This window comes from Egretta garzetta, unplaced genomic scaffold, assembly GCF_000687185.1.
Source record: "Egretta garzetta isolate BGI_Z169 unplaced genomic scaffold, ASM68718v1 scaffold509, whole genome shotgun sequence".
NCBI classification, from domain to species: domain Eukaryota; kingdom Metazoa; phylum Chordata; class Aves; order Pelecaniformes; family Ardeidae; genus Egretta; species Egretta garzetta.
In genome coordinates, this window is record NW_009260814.1 from 860,618 (window position 1) to 883,260 (window position 22,643).

Consider the following 22,643-nt stretch of genomic DNA (forward strand, 5'->3'; position numbering starts at 1 on the left):
ACGAAGATAAAGTGTAGTAGCTCTTCATTTAAACTCTCAGTTAATCAAGTGCTAGTTTAGTAAGAAATTTATTTTCACGTATCAGAAAATAATTGCAGTGTCTAACACAACTACACTTAAAGCAAAACTAGTCTAGTATGCATTATTCTGGTTAACACTGAAGCAAACCTGTATAAACAAAAGGGTTACCTTGAGATATATAGTTTACAATATGAATTCAACATATAAATGAATAGGATTTACTGAAAACAATGGGAAGTGTATTACAAAGATACATGAAACAATTTTAACCACAATATTTCCTCTGTGAAAAATACAACTATTAGTGAGATAAAATGTACAATTGAATTTTTTTTCCAAAAGAAAAAAAAACACAGTATAAAGGAAAATATTTTTTTTTCTTCAAAACAGGGAAAATAGTTAAGGTCATTGTCTTTCATTACAATATAATTTGACACAAAAAGCAGTCATAGGATTGCACCAACTCCATGTTCAGTCTCCTGAACATGACAATAGTAAAAGGAGTCCATAAAGCATAATGATATTTCTGGATTTTATGATGGCAATATACGTATGCAGAAACTGATGTCACTCCGGCTCTGCTCACAAAATGTACAAAGCTCTAAATTTGGTGGCCAGACATGTAAAAATTAGTTCACCCCAACGCTGACTGTTCTGTTGCTTAGTCAGGGATGGAAAAATCTGTAGTATTTTAAGTGTTGTTATCTTTTTAGCAATAAAGAAAAAAGTATATGTAGTGCATGCTTTATCACTTGTCAAAAACATTTCTGAAAATAAAACTAAGTTATCCAGTAGTTTACAAAATAGAAAATAATTCTTCAGGTTAAAAATGTTGTTAGGTTTATGTTTAGATCCATCTCCAAAGGACTGATTTCCTTGGCAGCATCACTTTTCCTTAGCAAGAGCCAAGGCACAAAGTTCCATAAGGAGAAATAAAAATGGCTACAAACAGGAACGCAGTCTGGCATTGTAAAAGAAATCAGAGCCTCTCTCTGAGCTTTCTGTTCCACCAGGTTAGTGCCGTAGAAAAATGTGAGATTTGGGATACATTTTTGTTATGAGCATTTCTGCTGGACACGATTCAAAAGTTCACCAAACTTCTCAAAAAGATCCTCCACCCATTTTATATTTTTCATGCACAGCTGCACAATCTCTTCCTGTCCTAGATCTGCACTCTTCTTCTGAACAGAAGAAATCTATTTAAAAAAGAGAGAAGAGGGAGAAGAGAAAGAGATGCATACACATATAGATGTTAGGCTGCCAGCATTTCAGAATTTTCGTTTTTATATTCTGCAGTTAAATACGAACCTTCGTTGGAAGAAAACCTTTAAGCTTTAAAAACAGCAGGAAATGCCCCAAAAAGGCATTTCTTAACAAACTGAACTTGAGCTCAACTCTAATATTTCTGCTACCTGGAACATTTTCACCAAGGATTTGCAGAAAAATAAAGGAGTAGGCATTCCAAGACTAAAAGTAGCTTCTAGATCTGAGGAGCTACACACACTGATAAAATTTGTTTTGCTTATTTTGGGTAACAGTGAAGAATGCTTACCTATCCTGAGGGAAACTGATTTCATACAAACCTTGTAAGCCTCATATCTGAATGTTCTAGCCAGCAGTGCCCATTAGGGGCAACACATGTGCTCAGCATACTCCTTCCTTTGTCATAAAGAATTAACTAAAATAGAAGGCCAGAATCTATACTCATTTACAAAGAAGAGAACAGTCCCTCTAGTTGGACTCAATTCCCTCAATAAATGTAAAAGTATCTCAAAGAGAACAATACTTACCTCCTCTTTACATGTTAAATATATGTGATATTTGTAATGATGGAGTGAGTGATATAAAGAATACAACTGTATTTTTTCTGGATCTACTGTAAACTCCTGCAAAAAGAACAGTTATTTTAGGTAAATATTTATTTTCCAAGATACAATATATGATAAGACATTTTCTTTTGTGAACAAATTTGTTTTCAGCAATTCAGAAATTGAGTATTTCATTCAAATAACTGCTTTGACATATTTTGGTACACTGTAATTTATATTACATCACAATTACCAGGTTTAAGAATGCTTTCAATCCTCCTGAATGCACTGCAAGTCTAAAATGAGCAAGACAACACCTTCTCATGAATGACTGCAAGAATTACCAAAGCTTAACTATTTTTCTACCAGATTGATGGGTATTTGTTGCAAAAAATCATATAGTTTGTGCTTCAGAGGAGATGATCTATAGTTCTCTAACGCTTATCTTACTTTGGCAAGAAATCTGAGCGTGGGCTGTACTTACAGGTCATTTGTCTAGCCACTATTTACTGCTGGGAGGTAAGCTTATGTAAGCCAGTACCTAGCAAAATCTAGTTACAGCATTCCCTAGGAATATTATGGAAATAAACAATGTGTGCATCTCAAGCTTCACCACATTACTTTTTAAAACATTTTTTTTAAATATAAGATACATAGCTTCATTCTATCATTGGAAATAAGAAAAGGAGCAATAAAGGACTAAGTTTTTAAGAAGTTATCTAGTCTGAGTGTTTACATTATTAACACTAATTTTTCATTTCTGATCTAGAAGCCATTGTATCATTTACTTTAGAGATTTTGCAGCAAGTTTAAGCTACACAGTGATTTTACCACAACTGTTGGCAAGTTGGCAAGAAGGCAAACTGTTGCTGCTTCAGCAACACTCCAGGAGGCTGACTGCTAGGCAGAAACGGGGCCTGAAGTTCAGTCTTTGCTCTGGTGGTGACAGAAGCAGAGCGTGCTCCAGCAGGGCTCTGTTGTTTGGCGTGCTACAATGAGTGAGAAGCACAGCAACACCAGAGCTCACCTCTCCCTTCCCATCCAACTACACCTACCGACTGCTGCCTGCGTAAGGGAAGCTGCGTACTACTACTTCATCTTCCTGCAATCTTGAGTAGTTGCTACAGAAGACTTCCTGTATAAATATACTGGATTAGAGCATTTGGGTCTAAACACAGATCTTAAATAATTTCATAATTATTCCCCTATTTATTATATTTTGTCTCCCTACTAGAATATAACGGTGTTCCACAGATGAGTAAAAACAATGATTTCATATACTGCTTTAAATGTTATTTTTTAACATTCCCTTGCTACAGAAAAAGCACCTCACTCAACAAAGCTTTTATATTTTGATAAATCTAACAAAAAACATCATACATGAAGCAGTACTTTATAAAAATGTGGTTGTCATATTAGAAGTCAGATGGTGGCAGCAATGAACCCCCTGAACACTCACCTGTGCTAATTTAGTGGTTGACTTAGAAGCCCTCAGTGTTTTCTTGTTGTAAGCTTTGCCATTCATTTTGATCTTAGACACAGACGTTCCTCCACTTTTTGTCTTGGAATCTCGAGTGATCACTGTCAGTTCAGGAAAGTTTTCCAAAGCATTCTTTAAACAGAGTATATGAAGAAAAAGGATTATGAAAAATTCAAGAATGGCTAGCCAGTCAGACTGCTGACAAATCGGCCATTTTTCTTTGAAAAGTTAGAGTACATCCTATTATAAAATGATTTATTCTTCCACAAAAGACCTGATAAAAGGTCTTTATCAGATCAAGCAACCATATACAGTTTGAAAAGCATGACCACCTGTTCTTGACTACTATAATTTTTTCAAGATGAGAAGATCCTTTTATTGTATCTCAGATCATCACCTGTGATTCTTTCATTAGAAAGAGCAAAAAAAGGCTCCACTAGGCAATTTTTACCTTTTAAAAGGCTTTCCATTCCACTGCTACCCAAGAATGTCTAAGGTCAAGGAGATGCCCAAGTACTTCATGCCTAGTCAGGCACGGGAAGTCTGCCAACTGTAGCAGGGATCTGATGCCTAAGTATCTTCAAAGGTTTTGTCCCAGAATTTGCAAAATACAAATTAATTGTATCTTATCCTATCTGTAAGGTAGAAAAGCTTATGCACAGTGAAGTACATGGCTAGATCAAAAAGCACAAGTTTTTAAGACATATTAACTCATGGGACTGAACTGCATTTCTACTAACTTCAGATCTACGTTATTTGCATGAGTAAATTTGAATACAACTTTGTTGTACAAATACAGCATTATGTTAGCAGCTGCTTTGAAATAGCTCTTTTATGCTATGTAATCTGGTACTGAGAAAACCATTTTGAGTTAAATAAACATCTATATCTTTGTATTGATGAGGGAAAAAAATCAGGCATACAGAAAAATGTATCAATGCTGCAGCTTAAGGACTTGATTTGGACTACTGGGTTAAAATAGGAAGTTGACTAAATTTTGGTATTTTCTTTTAACAAGCAGTACTAGAATTCAACAACCTCTCCTGCCTATAATTTCTTAGCACTTTATATACATCAGCCATTTTTTGCTTGACAAAAAAACCCTCTCAGTAAAAAACTATAAAATCTACCGCACAGAGATAGTTGCACAGAGGTAGCAGTAACCTGGACTAGCTAACCTGTCCATATACAATATTCATTGCAATGCTTTCAAACTGGAACAGCAACTTCAACAGGTTTAAATTATTTAGTTTTTCTATCCACTGTAATAGCCTTCCTGAAGGTTGACTTTGAGCGTCAAAGGGCTTTCAGCACTTCTGCCTTCCTCTGGAGAGTTCCTATTAACCAGAACAGTTTACATGGCTGGACCACTGACCTAAAACAGACAAATCTGAATTGCAATGAAGAAGAAAATACTAGCGATTTCCACATCTTTGAGAGTGCAAGACGTAAAATGGTGATTATTTCCAAATCAAATTTACACAATTCAGCTGTTTCATTTACCAAGCTTCAACTAAAGCAACGGTAATAGTTTCTAATTTTGTTTATAAAAACCTATATCCCAAAGGCCATGAAAAACTGTAAACTACCAAACACTGCCTGCCAACTTCAGTGTCTGATTTCGTTTGTAATACAGTGCCAAAATATCCCATATTAACTGTATACAGTGAAAAAACATGCTAAATCCATCCATACTTATAATTGCAGAATAGTAAAAATATTCAAACAATGATACTAATGAACGATAATGGTATTTTTCACTTATTGGTACCTTCATACCAGAAGGCAAACATAAAAGGCTTTTTATCTCACAGTTTACATCACAAGCCAATCCATTCCTTACATCCGTAACTCCATAAACCTTCTTGCAGATCATACTATGAAATACAGGCTTAAGCTAACTTTAGATATGATATATAATCTGCTACTAAGTGAACACCCAGCAAAGCTATTATATTAGGTATGAACTCCAACTGAATAAGCAGGTATAATTACATATTAGTATTAGAGAAGATTAGATTAGGTTTCTTCCTTTAAACTGGGGGAAAAAAACCCAAATAAGCTACTTCCTGCTTTGCGTGTGCTATGAATGTAACCGCAATTCCACAAATTTGTATCCTACCTTATTGTGGCCTACCTTCTCTGCATAGACAGGTCTAAAAGAAGCAGCTATAGAAATAACCATTAACACGAAGCTCTCGCCACAAAAGAAAAACACAAATGGGGGGTTAATACATGCTAATTCTCTGAGGCCCTGTGTATAGTTTGAAAGTACACAGGCCTCCCTATGCTCTCCTACTGCAAGGAGGAAGCCACAAGAGATTCTGTTCAAGTAGGTACAGATTGTACAGCTGCTGGGAAAATGGTGTAACTAAAAATAAAAAAATTCAAGAATCATATGAATTAAAGCTCTTTCACTGGTTGATGATGTTCTCATCCCCGAAACAAGGTCACTTAGTGTCTCATAAGACTTACCAGGAATGGGCTGTGGGGAAAAAGATCTTTTAAAGATTTCATGATGAAAAAGCAGGACTGCCATGTCTGCTATTATCTCCCTCCTTACCTACCTCTCAGCAATAAGCACACAGTAGTACAGAGAGACAACTGATTCTTCAAGAAGTGTCTCTGTACTGTGGACATAAGGGGACAGGAGAAAGAGCAAGTTTGGTCTGATGGTGTTTATAGGCAGGTGTGCTCTACTATTGTTGGTCTCAAAACTGTTACATGAAGAAATAACCAGTCTGGTTGTAGACATCAACAACTAGTTCTCAGACATGAGTGAAAATAACCTTAATTCACTTTACTGCACTTTCAAAATCTGCGCTCTTGCTTGAAGGGTGGGTGGGAACAGTAGGAAACACAGTGATTATCTTCCCATTTACCTTCTCTCTACTGAGATGAAATGGCTGCTCTCCTCCCTGTACACCGCCAGACCTGTTTTCTATTACCATGCCAAAGTTGCTGTAATGTGGGCTTGTTATTCTCAAGTCCCTCTGTCCTGGTTTTAAACTACTCTGGTCATGTTCTCTACTGCAAAGAAGTTCAGACATCTGCTCCACAGCATAGCTATTTCATGTAAAAGTTCAAGATTTTTAGGCAATAAAATCACTTAACCAAAAGCTCTAGAAGGATAGCAAACATTTTCTGCTGGCAAACTTGAGAAGCTTAAAAGAAAAAATGCTTGAAAATGAACCATAAAGCATGGGGAGTAAAACTAGAACTTTACCTTTGCAGTATAAACTCCTCCATCACAAAATGTTCTCCAAATGCCACATACAAGCATTGAATTTATAGCATCTCTTTCAAATCCACATTCACTTCTGTTACAAATTTGCCTTCTGCGTTTTAAGTTGTGCCTGTGTGGTATGCATTCAATGACTTACTTATAACATTTAGTTTAAACATCCCAGAATTTAAAAGAGAATACCTTGAAAGTATGATCCAAGCCTAATTTGGAAAGCAGCCTTCTCCTATTATCATTCAGCATGCCATCAATTTTTCTCATGTGAGGCAAAAGTAGCTCATCTAAAGACACATTAAGAAAAATGTTGCAGTTGATTATTAAGAGACACACAGTAATGAGATTTCTATTCAATCTATACTTCTACCCATTAACATAAAAAGTGGAAGCAAAAATTAATGCAATTCGCACATAAACTGATGTCAAACATGAAAGAAAAATCTTTTTGAATCAGCCTGCTGAACTGGTCTAGATATTACACAGTTTAATTGCTGACTGCAATCCTGCTCCTTCTCTGACTTTTCTTTGTTGAAAGGAAAAAATTAAGATAGAGCAACATACATCGTAAATCTTAGAGACAACTTCCAACCATTTCCTAGATAATCCTTTTCTGTGCAACAAAACTGGCAGTTTTATGAAGACAAATATGTGGTTTTGACATTTGCTATTCCGTATTACAAGATATGACCCTGTTGGCATTTATAACAAAAGAAACTGGGGAAAGTGTTTACTGATAAAAGTTACTGATAAACCACTCTAAACTGCACAATATATGTTTGAACATAGGCATGTGGCCAGGAATGAAAATTTACAGCTCGGTATGGAGTCTTTTATTTACAAAGTTAATTTCTTTGCTTTTAGTGGGACTACTGACATAATGCATGGACATGAAACCTTGAAGTAAGTGTGCACTAATGCACAACCAGAGCAAACCTGAAAAGGAGAGTCTAGAAAACAAGGGTTTTTAAATACAGGCGAACAGAATATAGTACAAAACAACAGCCTGCAACTAAATAATATGTGAAATGATTGCTCTTTGGGACCTTTATCTCTATAGATGAGTCTCTGCTAAATTTTGAAAAATAGAACAGTTTTGACTTTTGTATCCTGGAGTCCACTGTCCAGACATTTTCTCCTCAAAGAAGTGGAACGCAATTGTCTTTGATCAGAATTTTAAGGTTTTAGAGTTTCAAAGCAGTAGCTTTGAATCTTTAAGTAGCAAGAATCAGAACTACTTATAAATGTATTTCTTCACAAATAAGTAAACACACACTTGAAAAACTGTAATTTGAAATTAACATTTGCCAAGATTTTAAAAGATAGTAACAGGAGGAACAAAGAGCTCAGTTCTGACATTCACAGCACAAGCCTAATGTAACAAAGCAGACAAAACAGAATTTCTAAATTACTTTGATTATTGAAGGAGATAGTGCAAATATAAATATGTATATATACATGCACACACACAAGTAATTTGCATAAAATGTTCTTCAGATGTGGGTATGTAGCTAAAAGTTTGATGTTTTTTTTTTTCTGTTTGGTTTTGGTTTTTTTTTTAAATACATTTACCTTACTGATTATTAACCTTAACATCTAATAAAAACATACACGTTAAACATACTGTACCATTGCTCTTTTCCAAGGCTTGCATTGTGTCTGGATCCAAGGCAATGCTAACAAGCAACTCCATGTAGCTCTTAAAAGTCTCTTTCATAGCTCTTGTATTCAAAAACCGAGTAACAAGGGGAGCTGGAGGTACAAGCTCTGAAAATTAATCAGAATATAGTGATTTTTTTTCCCTTCAGTATCCTGCAAATAAGTATTTTAGTTTTTCAAAACTAAAGGCCTTCTCTCTTAAAACACAAGTGACCTCTACTGGTATCCCAAGAGATTAAACTCTATACAATCAGAAATAATGCTCAAACTACTTAGGTGCCAAAACCAGGTACAAACACCAAATCTGGTACAAATGATACAATTTTCTGTAGAAGCATGTACAATTACTTGTAACTATCAGCATTTAGATTATCATATTTGAGGTAATCTAAATATTTTTCTAGTATTGTAGGTGAAAAGTCTAGAGAAGAAGGATAATGAATAACTTCAGTCAAGCAAAGTGCCTCTAAGTGCAGGTTCGTGTCAATGCAAGTACCTTCTAAAACCACAAAACCCAAAGTAGTCCAGCAGAAAAACATTCAAAAGCACTAACGTCACTCAGGAGCCTGCATAGCACCAAAGTTAACCCCACCTAATTGTCCAACGCACAAAAAACAATTTTGATCAGTGAAGCAATGTAGGCATATTTGTGCTTATTCTGAGGAAGCTTTTATTTTTTCATAGACAGCTATTTTAAATATGCACATGAAGTAGTCATAACTATCAGTAAGCATTCTGGAGCTTTCTATAGGTTCCACCTACAATACCAGTATCTCGCAGTAATTTAGCCAGCAAGGCTGCTAAACTTTCTCAGATATTCACATTCCTATGGGTTACTATCATCACCAGGTTACCTGAAATTTTAAATATGGGCAGTTGTAGATAATAATGGCTGTTTGAGTAAGTTTGCTTGAAAAAAATGTTATTTTAAAGGTGCTGCCTTCAGCAGAGGCGCTGTTCCAGTCCACCAACCCTAGCTTACCTAGAGTTAAAGTCACCGAGGCCAGCCTGCTTTGGAAATACTGCAATACAAAGCATGGGTACAACACAGCTTAAGTTCAAACATACAAGACATAAATAAAAAACTGCAAAAACCGTTGTACATCTGTTACCACAAGTAATCTCTATAAACATAATACACTTCAAAAATTCCTCTCTGTTCTGGAGAATTACTGCAAACACTGTACCTCAATGTTCCAAGACACCATGAAAGTCTTAACAACAAATCTGCTCAGCAGGCTGCATTTGAACAGCTGGCATTTAGACAAGCAATGAAGCAGCCAAAAAGTCAACTGCTTCTTCTCCTGGGGTTTTAAAAAAAAAAACAACAAACCAACAAAACCCCAAAACCCAAACCAGTAACATCTGAATTCTGCCCACATCTGCATACAGACAGGCATTGCAGGAATGTTATTCTAGACATGACATGGGGTTGCAATGGAAAATTAATGAAGAATTTGATTCTTGAGATGTGTCTGAAAATCAAATCAGCTCCTTCTTCTGCAATTGTACCTGTCTTAGAAAGCAAGTAGTAAAAATATATTTACATAATTAATAAACTACATTGGAGGTAACCTTAGTTGCTCAAACAAGTAAAAAGTTTTAAGAAAGCAATTTTGCATGGTACTGTCAGATTTAATTTTGTTTTCCTGAGGCTAGTGAAGAAAAATTTGTAAGATCGAACAACATATTTTTATAATATTTTCAGTTAAGTTCAAATAGACCTAGATGCTAACAATATCATCTCGCTCACCATCCTCATCGCTCTGGGCCTCAGGTGAAGAATCAGACTGCGAAGATGAAAACTCTTCTTTCCACTTTTTCCTTTTCTTTGGTGGTGGTTCAGCCTTCACCTTTGGCTGTTTAGCTTTGGGTTTCACAGAAGAGACTTTTGTTGCTGTTGGTTTTGGTGTTGGTGGATCAGGGGTTTTGTTGTTGCTACTACTAGGTTTGCAATGAATAGTCCTGTAATATTATGAAGACATTCTTTATGAAAATAATTACCACACAAGTTTTGCCATTAATAAAATAGCTATAGCCTTATTTAACTAGAATATATTCTCCAGGGATTATATATACTTACTTCATTGTCACATGTAACTAGGAATTAGGTCATACACACTATACCACTGTATTTTTATACAATGCTTAACAATTATTCTCAACTACCTGTGATTAAATAGTATTCCAGTTTTATAACTAGGCAGACAGGCATAGAAAGTTTAAATCGCCCAATGTTAGTAGAATTTCTGAACTATAGGAGATTGGAGCTAATATTGAAATTGATTATGTAATGAAAAATTCAGACTTGACAGACTTGAACAAATACTAGTAATCAATAAGATTCGCTGACAAAGGGAATTTGCGATATTGTATCGATACAAAGATGGGAGATTATCAACCAGGTAAAAATGCAGGAAATGCAGGATCTTGGAATACAAAACCAGACAATTCCTCTCCTTTCTCTTCCCACCACCCAAAACAGGAAAGCAAACAGGAAACTTAGTATCATAAATACAAATTTATTTATTTTAGGACTAATAATGCAATGCAGCTTTGAGAACGTGTTGGGGAACACAATCCTGGGAAGCGCCAGGCAAGATTTTTGTCCAAAGGGGAAAGTTCAAATGGTAAAGCTGTGACATGTACAGACAAAACATTGTTAGTATCTTCTGGAATATTGTGAATAATTCTAGTCATCTGTCAGAGATGAAGATGTCAAACTGAAAAGGATGTAGGATACTAGGATGATTAGAGGAATGGAAAGCCTGCCTTAGACAAGGAAGTTGAAAGACTTTGGTTAATCCAGCTTAGTGAAACGAAGACAGAGGTGGAACCTGACTGCTCTCCAGAAATACATCATGCAGTAGAAACACCAGGGACAGACAGAAATAAAAGCCAAAAACAGTATTAAGAGGAGAATATATGGATACAAGCTAATCATGATCATGTTTTGGCTAAAAGACAAGATTGTTTCAGAGTACTGGAGGAACAGGTTCTGGAACAGTCTTCTGTAGCCCAAGAAACAAACAGCATCAAAATCCTAGGTAGTTTTAATTAGATCATGATAATTTTACAAAATTGATTATCTGATGGCATTGCTTTCTTTGAGAACAAACTGGACTTAAACCCCCCGTCATCTACTGAAAAAAGAGCACTGCAATTCTTTTTATTACTTCACTAACATCTGATAAAGGAAACATATCTGCATTGAATTGTAATTACTGAAAAGCCATAGGGAGAAAAGCTTCAGATATCATCTGAAGTGAGAAAATAAGCTAAGCATTGAAGTGTGACAGAGTTTGTACAACACAGACTCTGCAATCTTTTCCAAAAGCACAAAGGTCAACACAAAATGCAACAGCAAAACCCTCAGCAAGTGAATGACTTCAAGTGAGAACACCTTGTCAGAAGGAAGGTGACAGAGGAAATCTCAGAGATAGCTGAAGTACCTATGTGAGAGACACTTATGGTCATAACATTTTGCAGGACCAGTAGTGTATTTACTAGAATAAACAAAACCACACTATATTTGCCCTGCATTCTTTACATGATTCTCCAGAGTCACAGATTTTTTGGGGGTTTATTTATCCTTGGTGGAGGTTTAAAAGCAATACTGCTAGAATTACTGATTTTAAGGCATGGGTAGAGGTTACATGGGATGACTCAAAGAGATAAGGCTTTCTGGGGCGGGGTGAGGGCGGTAGAGCAGGTGCAATAAAAGAAGTAAAATACCCTCAGTGTTCAAGGACACACAAAAGAAAGAAAAGCATCCTTGCAACAATGAACTTCAGTTTTCAAATGAACTTTCCAGGATCGAGAAGAAAGCATGGTATTTCTAGTATACCGGGACAGGATGGCCATGAAAGCAATCCGGGAAAACATACCTAACTTGCAAAGTCCACAGGATAGGAGAAAACAACATTCAAATTGTTACACTTGTAGGATTCTATCCTTATGTTGAGTAACAGGGCAAAAGATGACAGAAAGAAATAGTGGGTGGAGCCCTAACACCTCTAAACCGGACAATTATTGCAATCTGCAGATTCAATGTAGCGAAGTCTTGATATGGCAGTAATTTATATCTTATTTCTTAAAACAAGAACACACAGTTCTCAGTTTCCAACTTAAATCTGAATCAACAAAATCCTGAGTTATAAGTCTTGTTTATTAAAATAGGTACATTCTTGATATGAAAACAACATGGCAAAATGAAAAACAAATTGAAAGAAAGTACCTTGCTGACTGTACAGGCTTGCTTCGTGGTTTTTTTGAACATACTCTGACATATTCCTTTTTGTTTGCATTTTCAATGAACTTCACATACACTCGTTTGTATTTTGTTTTTGCATCCCCGAAATAACCAAGATACTAAAAAAAAAATAAAAATTAATACACAAGTGTTTCTGTCAAGTAAAATTATTCAGTTTAACAATTAAAAACTGAAGTAACTAAAGTAAAAAAGTCCGTTTACAACCAACTTGTTTACATACAAAAATGAGCCATCCTACAGCATATGCAATTTAACAGAATTTCTCCAATGGATTTCCAAATAATATTTAAAGTAAGAAAATAAGGCAAGAAGTACTTGGGGCTTCATTTTCTCTCTTTATTTAATCCTCCCCATGTGTTATCCCAAAAGTATTATCTGCCTGGCCAAGGACTGCCTGTTGAAATTGTATCCTATCTGTATCCCTCCCATTGCAGAATGCTGTTGCTTCACAAGCGTGCTTCCACTGACTTTATGCTGGTTGTGAAAACTTGTTCCTTTATGCAGCCTGAATGATACCAAAGAACCCATGTTGGAAAGCAAAGAATCTGCCCATTAATATATTTACAAAGAATTTTAGAGTAGGAGGAAACCAAGAACCCTTTTTTTTCCCACCAAGGATGCTTGCTAAGAATGTATGTCAGAATCACATTTTATTTTGTTCCCTAGACTTCCATTAAGGACATCAGTTCCCATGAGGCTTCATAAGGAATTTTTAAGACTCACACTGTTAGTAGCAGCAAACTCTCTCTGTCCATCTCGCACTTCAGGAACAAACTTTTGCAATAAAGCCTTCTGTACTTTCCAAATAGCTGGAGGCTCTTTTCCTGTTTGTAAAGCAACCTGTAAGAACATAAAATTATTTACTATAAACAGCAGTTGTACTTTTCTCCCAGAAGTGAGTTTGTGCATTATATTTTTTGAGCAAGTTACCCAGAGATAAAACGGAAATAAGTCATTCCAAATTCCTTAGTCATTATGTGCCATTTGCATCAAGACACTATAATGTGAATTACAGTAAGTATAACGCAAAGTACAAATTTTACTTCCACAGTTGTGCCAACCGGCTTTGCCTATGGTGTGATGTCTTAACTTGTGTACCATGCAACTGAGCCACAGAACTTTATTTTTTAAAACAATGTAATATTTTTCCAATTCTTTATTCTTTTGCTCCATGAAATATTTTTTAGAACAATAATGCAAGAATCACAACAAATAGCAAAAAGCTTGTAGATCTCTAGAGATTCCGTAGCAGAAGCCCATGTACATTACAGCATGATGCTTGCACTAATGTGGAAAGATATAGTTCAGTAAGAATTAGTGAACCAGAGTTTACGCTTTCAGTTCAACTTAATGGTAAAAAAATGAGTTTGAGCCGATTTTCTCCTTCACGTAGTTTGAGAAATAAATTATGTTAAAAACCAAATTTGTAATTATTATAGAGAATTCTCATTAGAGCTAAGTCCTACACACAAAGTACTAACTCAAAAACTCTCTTTTTGGAAAACATATAATCAAGTATTGGTTCCTTCTTCATGACTGTTTAAATAACTAAAGAAATAAACACCACAGAGCTTAAAACTTAAAATACCTCGTAACAAAACTTAATCAGTTTTGTAAGTGACAAGAGAATATTTTAAAACTGGTACCACTTGTCTTATGTGACAGAGCTACATGAATTCCTTTGAAACTTAAGCTCAAGAGGATGAAAACATAGACAAGTAATCAAAAGTGTTAGAAATTAATGGTAAGAATATTGCTGGCTACGATAGCAACAAAAGGAAGGGTAAACATGCAGAAGAATTTAAAATGAAGCAGCAACAAAAAAAAAAAACAAACCAAGAAATCAAAGACAACAAGGAGCATTCCCATAAACTCATGTGAAGAGCTGTACTGGTTGCTTATGGAAGGCATTTCTTGTTGGAATATCAAACAGAACCTCTTCCAAAAAAGAAAAAAAAGTAAAATGCAAGACCTTTTGCAAAAGTCCGAAAGTCATTTCTTCAACACCTTATGCTTGAAAGCCTACTATCTTAAATTAAAAAAAAAAAAATGTAGTCAACAGCCTGTGAAAAAATTACGCTTTTTAGTATTAAAAAAAGGTAATTCCAAATTCTAACAGTGGTTACCAGCATATAGATTTACTTTATTATGTGTGTAGTATAAAGGGGCCATGTACATACAAAACATATTCATAACCTGCACTAGAAAGACATGTTTAAGGCATTTTGGCAGCAGCAAGGGAATATTTGAATAGAAACAAAAAACTGATCTCTAGCCTTTCCCCTTTGTTTAGTTTGTTAAGCCTAAATTCACATGGAAGACACTGTGATTTTTTCACACACACAGAGCAAGTATTCAGATTACCTTTAATGTCTCTATATCTTCAATCTTCACTACAAATTCATCACGTTCTCTGTACATGCCCTCTCCTCCACTGTCTGTATTCTCCTCATCAGTACATCCTTCTATTGCAACAGTTGCCTGTATTTTTGCCAATTGGTCTGAAGTCACAGCATCCTGTTGAGCTACTTTTAAGGGGTCAGCTGGATTCATTTTCTCCTGTGCATTGACTATAGGAACAGTTGTCTGTGGAGATTCCTGCTTTATTACAGCAGTAGTGGTGGCAGCTGCAGCAGTAACAACTGCTGCTTTTTCAACTTCTGAAGAAAAAAAATGGAAATTTTACTTAAACAAATTATCAAGCATTAGCAACATAAAATGGGATCTAGATTTATTTTTCTTCTTTTCTGTTACAATACATATTAAAAACAACTATTCTAGGAAAAACACCTGTTCCAAGAGTTAAAATAGAAGCATTATCTAGGGCACAACTCAACCTTAACGAAAGCACTGTAGCTAGTATACCTCTGTTTGTATTTAACTGCTGCTTCTATTGACATCTAGAAATAACAAAGATGAATGCTTTAGAAAACAATTCCATAGTTACAGACACGACCAACAGGAAATACTGCTATACTTTGTGTGAATAAGCAAATACAGCAGTAAAGGTTACAACACTCAATCTTGTTTCCAATCTGCTGATAAGTCACATCCTTTTAAATTGGATTAAGGAAAGAGAAATACACATGAAATATGAAAACATTTGCTTATGACTTTTGGACATTTATAATTTTTATCTTGTGATAATGTAACTGGAAGTTCCAGATGAAAACTTCGGCAATATCCTAATAATTTTTAATATTAACAGAGGTGAGCAATAAGAACTCATGATACAAAACAGAGAAGGGAAGGAACACTCTTCTCCTCTATGCCCCAGAGCCAAAGGGAACTCCCACTTTTCAAAATTATTATTCTTTCCCACCTGAAAAAAGTAGAATCCTTTTTAGATATTACTTCGTACTTTTTTATACATATTAGTTTTAACACAGACTTGCTGATCTAAAAGAAATCAAATTATATTAGCTATAGCATAATTAATAATACCACTTAGGAAACTGGCTTCAAACTTGCAAAGGTAACAAAACCGTAAAATGGTTACAATCACTGTTAGTTGTTGATTTTTTTCACTTGAAAAAACAGAAAAACGTGACATATCTTAATAAAAGTGGTTCAAAACAAATTATTTAAATATCAGATTAATGTCTCAATACAAAAGCTATATACCAGATAAGTGAAGATTCATTAAATCAATTAAGTAAAATTGCTAAGCCATGAAATACATTCTTCTGGATATATCATATCACATTATTGCAAATATGTTGTAGTTCTTTGTTCAGTGAAAGCTATGACAGCTTTAATTAGACACAAGATTAGTTCCCCACATATATTTAAATGTACATATGCTAATTAATACTACCAACAAAAGATGATGTTTTAATATTTGTCTTTCCACTTATGTGCAAAAACAGACAAAGAAGGAATTACTAGAAAATCTGCAGAACACCAACAAGAAATCAGTATTAAGAATCTTATATAACGTACAAACAGTCTTGTATACAACAAAACAGGAATGTGAATTCAAGAAATTGGTGATACAAGTATTACATCCTTATGAATAATAAATATAAAGAAGATACAATAATATCGTAAAATAAATCACTGCAAATATAACACTAACGGAAATACCCACTCAACAAAAAACCTTTGAAATATTTCATTAGGAAGCTGTACACAGAACACGGCTTATTAAAATTAACAAGCTTCAGCAAGAGGCTCACACCATGGCACTCTCCACATTTTGGCTTTCTGGGAAAAAACATCACTCCTTTCTTGTTCAAAATACATATTGAACTGAAAGACACATGAGGAACTTCATCTTCTGTAACAGACTTCCCAAAATGCATGAACTTAGCATAATTCAATGGAAATATCCACAGAAGAAAACAGAAAACACAATAATTAACATGAAGTATTGTTTAGTATATCATGTATTTGACAATCTTTTTCCAGTATTTTAGGTCTGATTCTTACAATTTAAATTCAATTGTGCCACGTATTTTTCACAAATCATGTCACCCATAGAGAAAAAAAAATCTCCCCCTCTCCTTTAATCTGAGAAAAAATTACTTCTATTTTATTAAGAAAAAATATTTCTATTTTATTAAGAACCAGCCTATGGGTCGTGGGTCCTGAGAAGAGTTTAAGAAATGCTTCATTTTCTCCCTGTGATTATTTTGGAAGGTAACGGTATTCCTCTGGAATTAGTACAGTTATGTGATTGGCTAGATAGTCCAATTGCTTACCAGAGAAAAACTTCACTGAAAAGGCCTAGCTAGGCAAAAATATGCTTAATGTTGAAAACACTTCAGGACAAAGTCGCATCAGTTAAAAATCATGAACACTGACAACGTAACATTCTGCATAGATGTAATACAAGTGAAACTGAAGAGCACGTGGAAAACTACTACTGTGATCAGTGGTTGCTGCTTGCCCCTCCCTGCCCAGTACAACCCTTCCCAGATTTTGTTCTTTTGTTAGCAATGAAGCTACAACACTCCTGATTAATACGGCTGAAATCAAAGTCAAATGACTCCCATCTTGGACAAGAGTACCCAAACCAGTGCTCAGTTTACAAGTACAAACGTTGTTTTCATAAACATATTCTGTGCAACTCTTATCATTGGGAAGTGCATGTTTAACTCTACCTACGCAGAACTTAACCTCTGCTGATGACAATTATGATGTTCTTTTGCTATATTTTTTTAATACACATTTAAAACCTCTGACATGATGGTTTGTTGAGACTTCCAGATGAAAACCCTAATTAACATTTTAAACCAGAGAAGAGAACAGACACATTATTCCAATTCTGGGCTAAAATAACTTTTTGGCATTAGAAGAATCCTACTTAGCATGAAGAAGTTTACCTACATATTTTCTAATCATGGAGAACACTAACGTAATTCAACACCTTTTGAACAGAACTCTTAATTACAGCTGTGATTAAAACCAAACCCAATCAAAACCTTTACCTGAACTGAAGATAGCTAAAATTATTCTTTATTTTTTCCCCATCAGCTACAGAAATCTCCTTCCACACATGCACTTGTAGTAACTGTTTTACCTGATTTGTTCTTTCTGTCAGATGTATCATCCAGGGCTGACAATGCAGTAGAGATGCTCTTCTGAAGATCGTGGTTACCCCCCACAGAATCATCTTCATCAGAAGAAAACGAAGGCAATGTTTCTAAATTTTTCTTAAGTTCTTCATCAGCTTTTTTGGTTGGACTTTCTCCACTAACCTCAGCAGCTACAGGTGCTGTTGCTGCCGGCTGAGGCTTTGCAGAGGACTGTAGGCAAGGGGCACGAACTATTTGGGTAACCGGTCGCCTAGTCCTGTTTGGCATTCGTACAGCTGGAGCCGAAAACTGTTGCCTAGGCCCAGACTTTAGAAAGTCTAAAAAAGATGCGATAAATCCTGTTTTGACTTCAGGCTGTTTTTCTTCAACTTCTTTAATTTTTTGCCTCATTCTTTCCTGATGCTGGTAAGTATCATAACAACTTTCAGAAACAGGAGAAGAGTATGTCAAACATGAGTCACTTCCTCTTGAATTTTGACGTTTACACTGTCCACTTCTTTTTACCTGTTTCTGAATTGCACTGTCATCTTCTGCAGCATTTTTGTTTTGGCTTTTTCCTTTGCTTTTTTTCTTCTGAAGGTTCCCTTGAGTTAAGTCTTGGCATTCTTCTTCAGTTCTATTAACGATTCCATCTCCACTTTGGGGCACAGATAGTGGCTGCAATGGACTCTTCGACTGGTTACCTGCTACCGTACCATCATCACCACCCATATTAAAATCATTCTCTGAAGCAGCACTTTCTTCACTTAGACTCCTACCACTTGAAACAAATTCTGTCTCTCTTGTGTTCAGCGTACCATCAGCAGAAGCATCATTATCTTCTTCAGATTCCTGACTGATGCTAGATTGTTTCTTAACTGGAACAGACCCTTGTTCTTGCTCCTCTTGACCAGGGCCAAGGGTGGGAGAGGTTATTCTTGTTGGTACATTTTGATCAGAACTTTCAATGTGGTGTTGATCAAGGTTCACAGGTTTCGTATGTATTGTTGACACTGGTGTCAGATTTATAGTAATTTGGCCTCCATTCAGAGAAATATTACTTATGCTTGCTGGCTTTCCAACTACAGCAGGTGAGACACTGAAACCAGAAGACACATGTCTTATATCCATTGATCGGAACTGTGTTTTAGACTCCTCCCTATTTTCAACAGACTGGATTTCCTCTTCATTAGAAGCTGATTTGGCAAAGTCAGATGGTGTCACTCCACAGGCTGCTGCCGTTGCTGCTAAGATGTCATCTACATTGGATAATATATTCCTCTCATCACTGAGAAGTATAGATTCTGGGAAACATATTGAACTTAGAGAAACAAACTGATTTTTTGAATCGTGTTGATTTGTCTGAGTAAAATGATCTTTTGTTGTCAAATGTTGTTGTAGTGGTTTTGAGGGCTCAGAAATGTCCATTTTCATTACTTCTGAATTCTGAGCATGAAGCTGTTGCTGAGAATGACCCCCATTACTTTGAATAATATGACCATCCATCTGAAGGAATGGATGTGTCACCTGTTGAGGACTCTGTATCCTTTGCACCTGCGGTGATGCCTTTGCCTGTCCTAAACCCGACTGCAATATTGACTGATGAAGAATCTGCAAGTCACAGGCTGACTCCAGAAGTACCTGTGCACTGGGCAAACACAGCTGATGACCATGTCTTAAAGTATGAAGTTGAACCTGTGATGGTGTACTAATGACTTGGCCTTGCGGTTCTTGAGCTTTACTTTCATGTACCTTATGCATAAGAGAATGTTGCTGGTTTAGTTCTTTAGCACTCACAGTTACTTGTGTCGTTTGCATTAAATTAGCTGTCTTTTTTATATCATGGCTTAGGCTAGTGATATGGCCAATATGTTGGGAAAGCTGTTCCACAGAATTGACCATTCTTTCATCTTTTTTTGTTCCTTGAAGAGTAAGTCCAACAACTTGATCTTCAAGACGAGAGTTACTTCTGATTACACTTTGAGAGTATCTGTCGTCTGCTTTTGAGACCCTATAGGATGCATCCTGAGCATTGATTTCCTCATCGGTTAGCCTTTGAGTGGAAGACTCAAGAGAAGCTTGCTGTTGCAATGCCTGCATATCCTGCATTGATAATTCCTCCTCTTGTTTTGATGAGGCATACAAATTAGAGTCAGACTTCCTTTTAACATATGACTTTGTTTCCGAGGAAGCCCTGTTGCTCTGCAGTGTCTGTGAATGAGCTGGGGATGCAAAAGGAGGAGACTGAACAGATGGTAAAAACTTTTGAGACTGTGGAGAGGAGGACTCTTGTGACTGAGAGTTCTGAGAAGAATGTAAAGAAATATAGCTTTGACTAGGACTCGAGGCTGGAAGAGTTTGTATCCGAGGAGAGGCATTAAAGGAAAGAGAAGGGGATGTTAATGTTAAAGACTGCCCTGAAGAATAGCTTTCTGAGGGACTAACAGCTGATAAAACTTGTGATTGAGATGAAAAACTAACTTGGGATTGGCTAACGGGAGATAAACCCTGAGAGTGACTAGAAGAGTAGCTCTGAGATTGGCTGACTGAAGAAAGTTCCCTCGTTTGCCCAGAGTAGTTCTCATTTGGAACGGAAGTCAATACCTGTTCCTCTGAGGAGTAACTTAGAGTTTGACTATCGGAAGTAATAGTTTGCGATTGCCCAGAAAAAGTCAATGTTTTATACAGTGAGGGCAGCTTCTCAACCTTGCTGGATGAGAAATCCTGTGAGTGACTGACAGGTGGCACATTCTGAGCCTGGGATGAAACATAGTTTTGGGACTGGCTGACCGACAAGAGGCTTGGGAGTTGTGCTGTAGAATAGATCTGTGCTTGGCCTGTAATGACAGAACTCTGGTTTTGTGCAGTTTTGGCATAGCTTTGTGTCTGCACAGTGGGAGCTACACTTTGAGGTTTGGGGGTCTTCGTTGACCTTGGAGGCTGCTTCGTGGAACAGTTTTTCGCTTTTGCTGTGGAAGCAGATGGAAAACCAGGTGATGGAATTGCAGATGTATATGACTGAGCAAGTTCCACTGTGACTTGAGAAGTCTTCTGCTGTGGTCCTCCATTGCTCACCTGAGTAACATCTCCAACTGGACTGCAGGATAATGCTGAGTGCCTGGATGTATCCTGAAAATTAACTCCACTTGTACTCGTTAAATAGGTTTGTAAGGAATGCTGTGAAACAGTCAGTTGAGCCTGAACAGACTGAGTACTTGAAGGCCGCTGGTGGTGTTTAATAACACTACATTCTCGCTGAAGTGCTCTATCAATAGAAGCAGTGGAACCAGTAAAGACAGATGTGCTATACGCCTGAGAAACCTGCTGAGCTCCTCCAAGGGTTGAAGGCAACAAACTAAATTGAGGTTGCAAAAGATGGGGTGCAGATTCTTGAGCAGAACGGTATGTTGATGACTGAGGTGGTACACTGGTACTTAAAACAGAACTGCCTAGGCGTTCAAACGTCAAAGCAGTTGGAACAGTGCCTTGCGATGTTTTAATCTGTAATAAAGGATCATGGGTAGTTAAGAGACCATTTGATGTAGCACTGAAAGTAGTATCTTGAAGAGTAAGAGAAGGAGTAGTAGCAAAGTTTCTACTGCTGAAAGTGTTGGGATGCTGATATGCTGATAAAGCAGATGTTGGTGGAAATGTTCCAGAGGTTGGCAAAGCTCCAGTAACAAAGAGTTCTGTGGCTGTTGAGGAATGCATACCTGGAAAAAACAAAAACAAAACAAGAAGGAAAAAAAAAACATAAGGGAGCTTTACAAGTTACAACACTCCACATTTCTGTAACTCACTTAATTGTAAGATCTTACAGCATTTACAAATATAACCTTCTTTAGAAGCACCACCCTTTTCAACAAGAGGGAGGCACTTATTGCAGGTAATTTTCGAACTGGAAGTGCAGGGGTTTTTAAGAATTCCAAATTCTATACCTACAGTGAATTGCCAAGAGAAAAAAAACTCATATCCTTAAGATCCAAATTGTGGACAAAAAAAAAATTGTACAAGATTAATTCTGTTTTGAAACTGAAGGATCTTTATTAGTTTTCATTTCAGTTTAAAAGTAAGTTCAGAGTAGAAGACAACTGATCAAAAATCCTGGACACCTTTACAATATAGTAAAAAGGCAAAATTACACCTTACCAACTGTAATACTTATACAGTCAAAGAAGCAATCCCATCTCCTGCATTTGCCCTCACCAATATTTTTATAACTCACTTTATGTGAAACATTTTACAGCTCACAATGATATAGCTAATGGCCTATACACTTTGCAATATACATTTCTTGAAGCAGGGCTTTGACTTTCAACACAAAGAATAAATGATTTGTATGCTTTCTAAAAAGCGAGAGTCCAAAATATCCACAGACAGCAACTATCTGCACAGTGCAATAGCAACTATCCAACTGAAAGGTATAATATTACTTATTTGCATCCGGACATTCGTATGACATCCTGACCTAAACAAGATTTCTCAACAGAATATACTACTCCAACTGAAATAGGAGTGTGAAATTCCCTTGCAAGCTTTGGGGCTTACAGCAGCGATCCATATCGTTCAGTGCATTTCACCCTGTAGCTTATAGATGAAGTTTGTGTACTATTTCCAAAGTCTATGAATGAAAGTGAGAAGACAA

General features: G+C 36.3%; 1 protein-coding gene across 2 annotated transcripts in view; it reads right to left on the minus strand.

Annotated features, from left to right (window-relative positions):
- Positions 1-225: 225 nt before the first annotated feature.
- The window catches only part of QSER1 (glutamine and serine rich 1), a 41,989-nt gene continuing 19,571 nt past the window's right edge, over positions 226-22,643 (minus strand). For both annotated transcript variants that reach the window (XM_009646921.2, XM_035902322.1), the window contains 10 exons: positions 18,004-21,711; positions 14,844-15,139; positions 13,203-13,319; positions 12,444-12,577; positions 9,960-10,171; positions 8,177-8,314; positions 6,737-6,834; positions 3,289-3,441; positions 1,812-1,907; positions 226-1,217 (listed from right to left, as the gene is read on the minus strand). In XM_009646921.2, the coding sequence (XP_009645216.1) occupies positions 1,077-1,217; positions 1,812-1,907; positions 3,289-3,441; positions 6,737-6,834; positions 8,177-8,314; positions 9,960-10,171; positions 12,444-12,577; positions 13,203-13,319; positions 14,844-15,139; positions 18,004-21,711 (5,093 nt within the window). In that variant the 3' untranslated portion in view covers positions 226-1,076. The remainder of the gene's footprint in view (positions 1,218-1,811; positions 1,908-3,288; positions 3,442-6,736; positions 6,835-8,176; positions 8,315-9,959; positions 10,172-12,443; positions 12,578-13,202; positions 13,320-14,843; positions 15,140-18,003; positions 21,712-22,643) is intronic.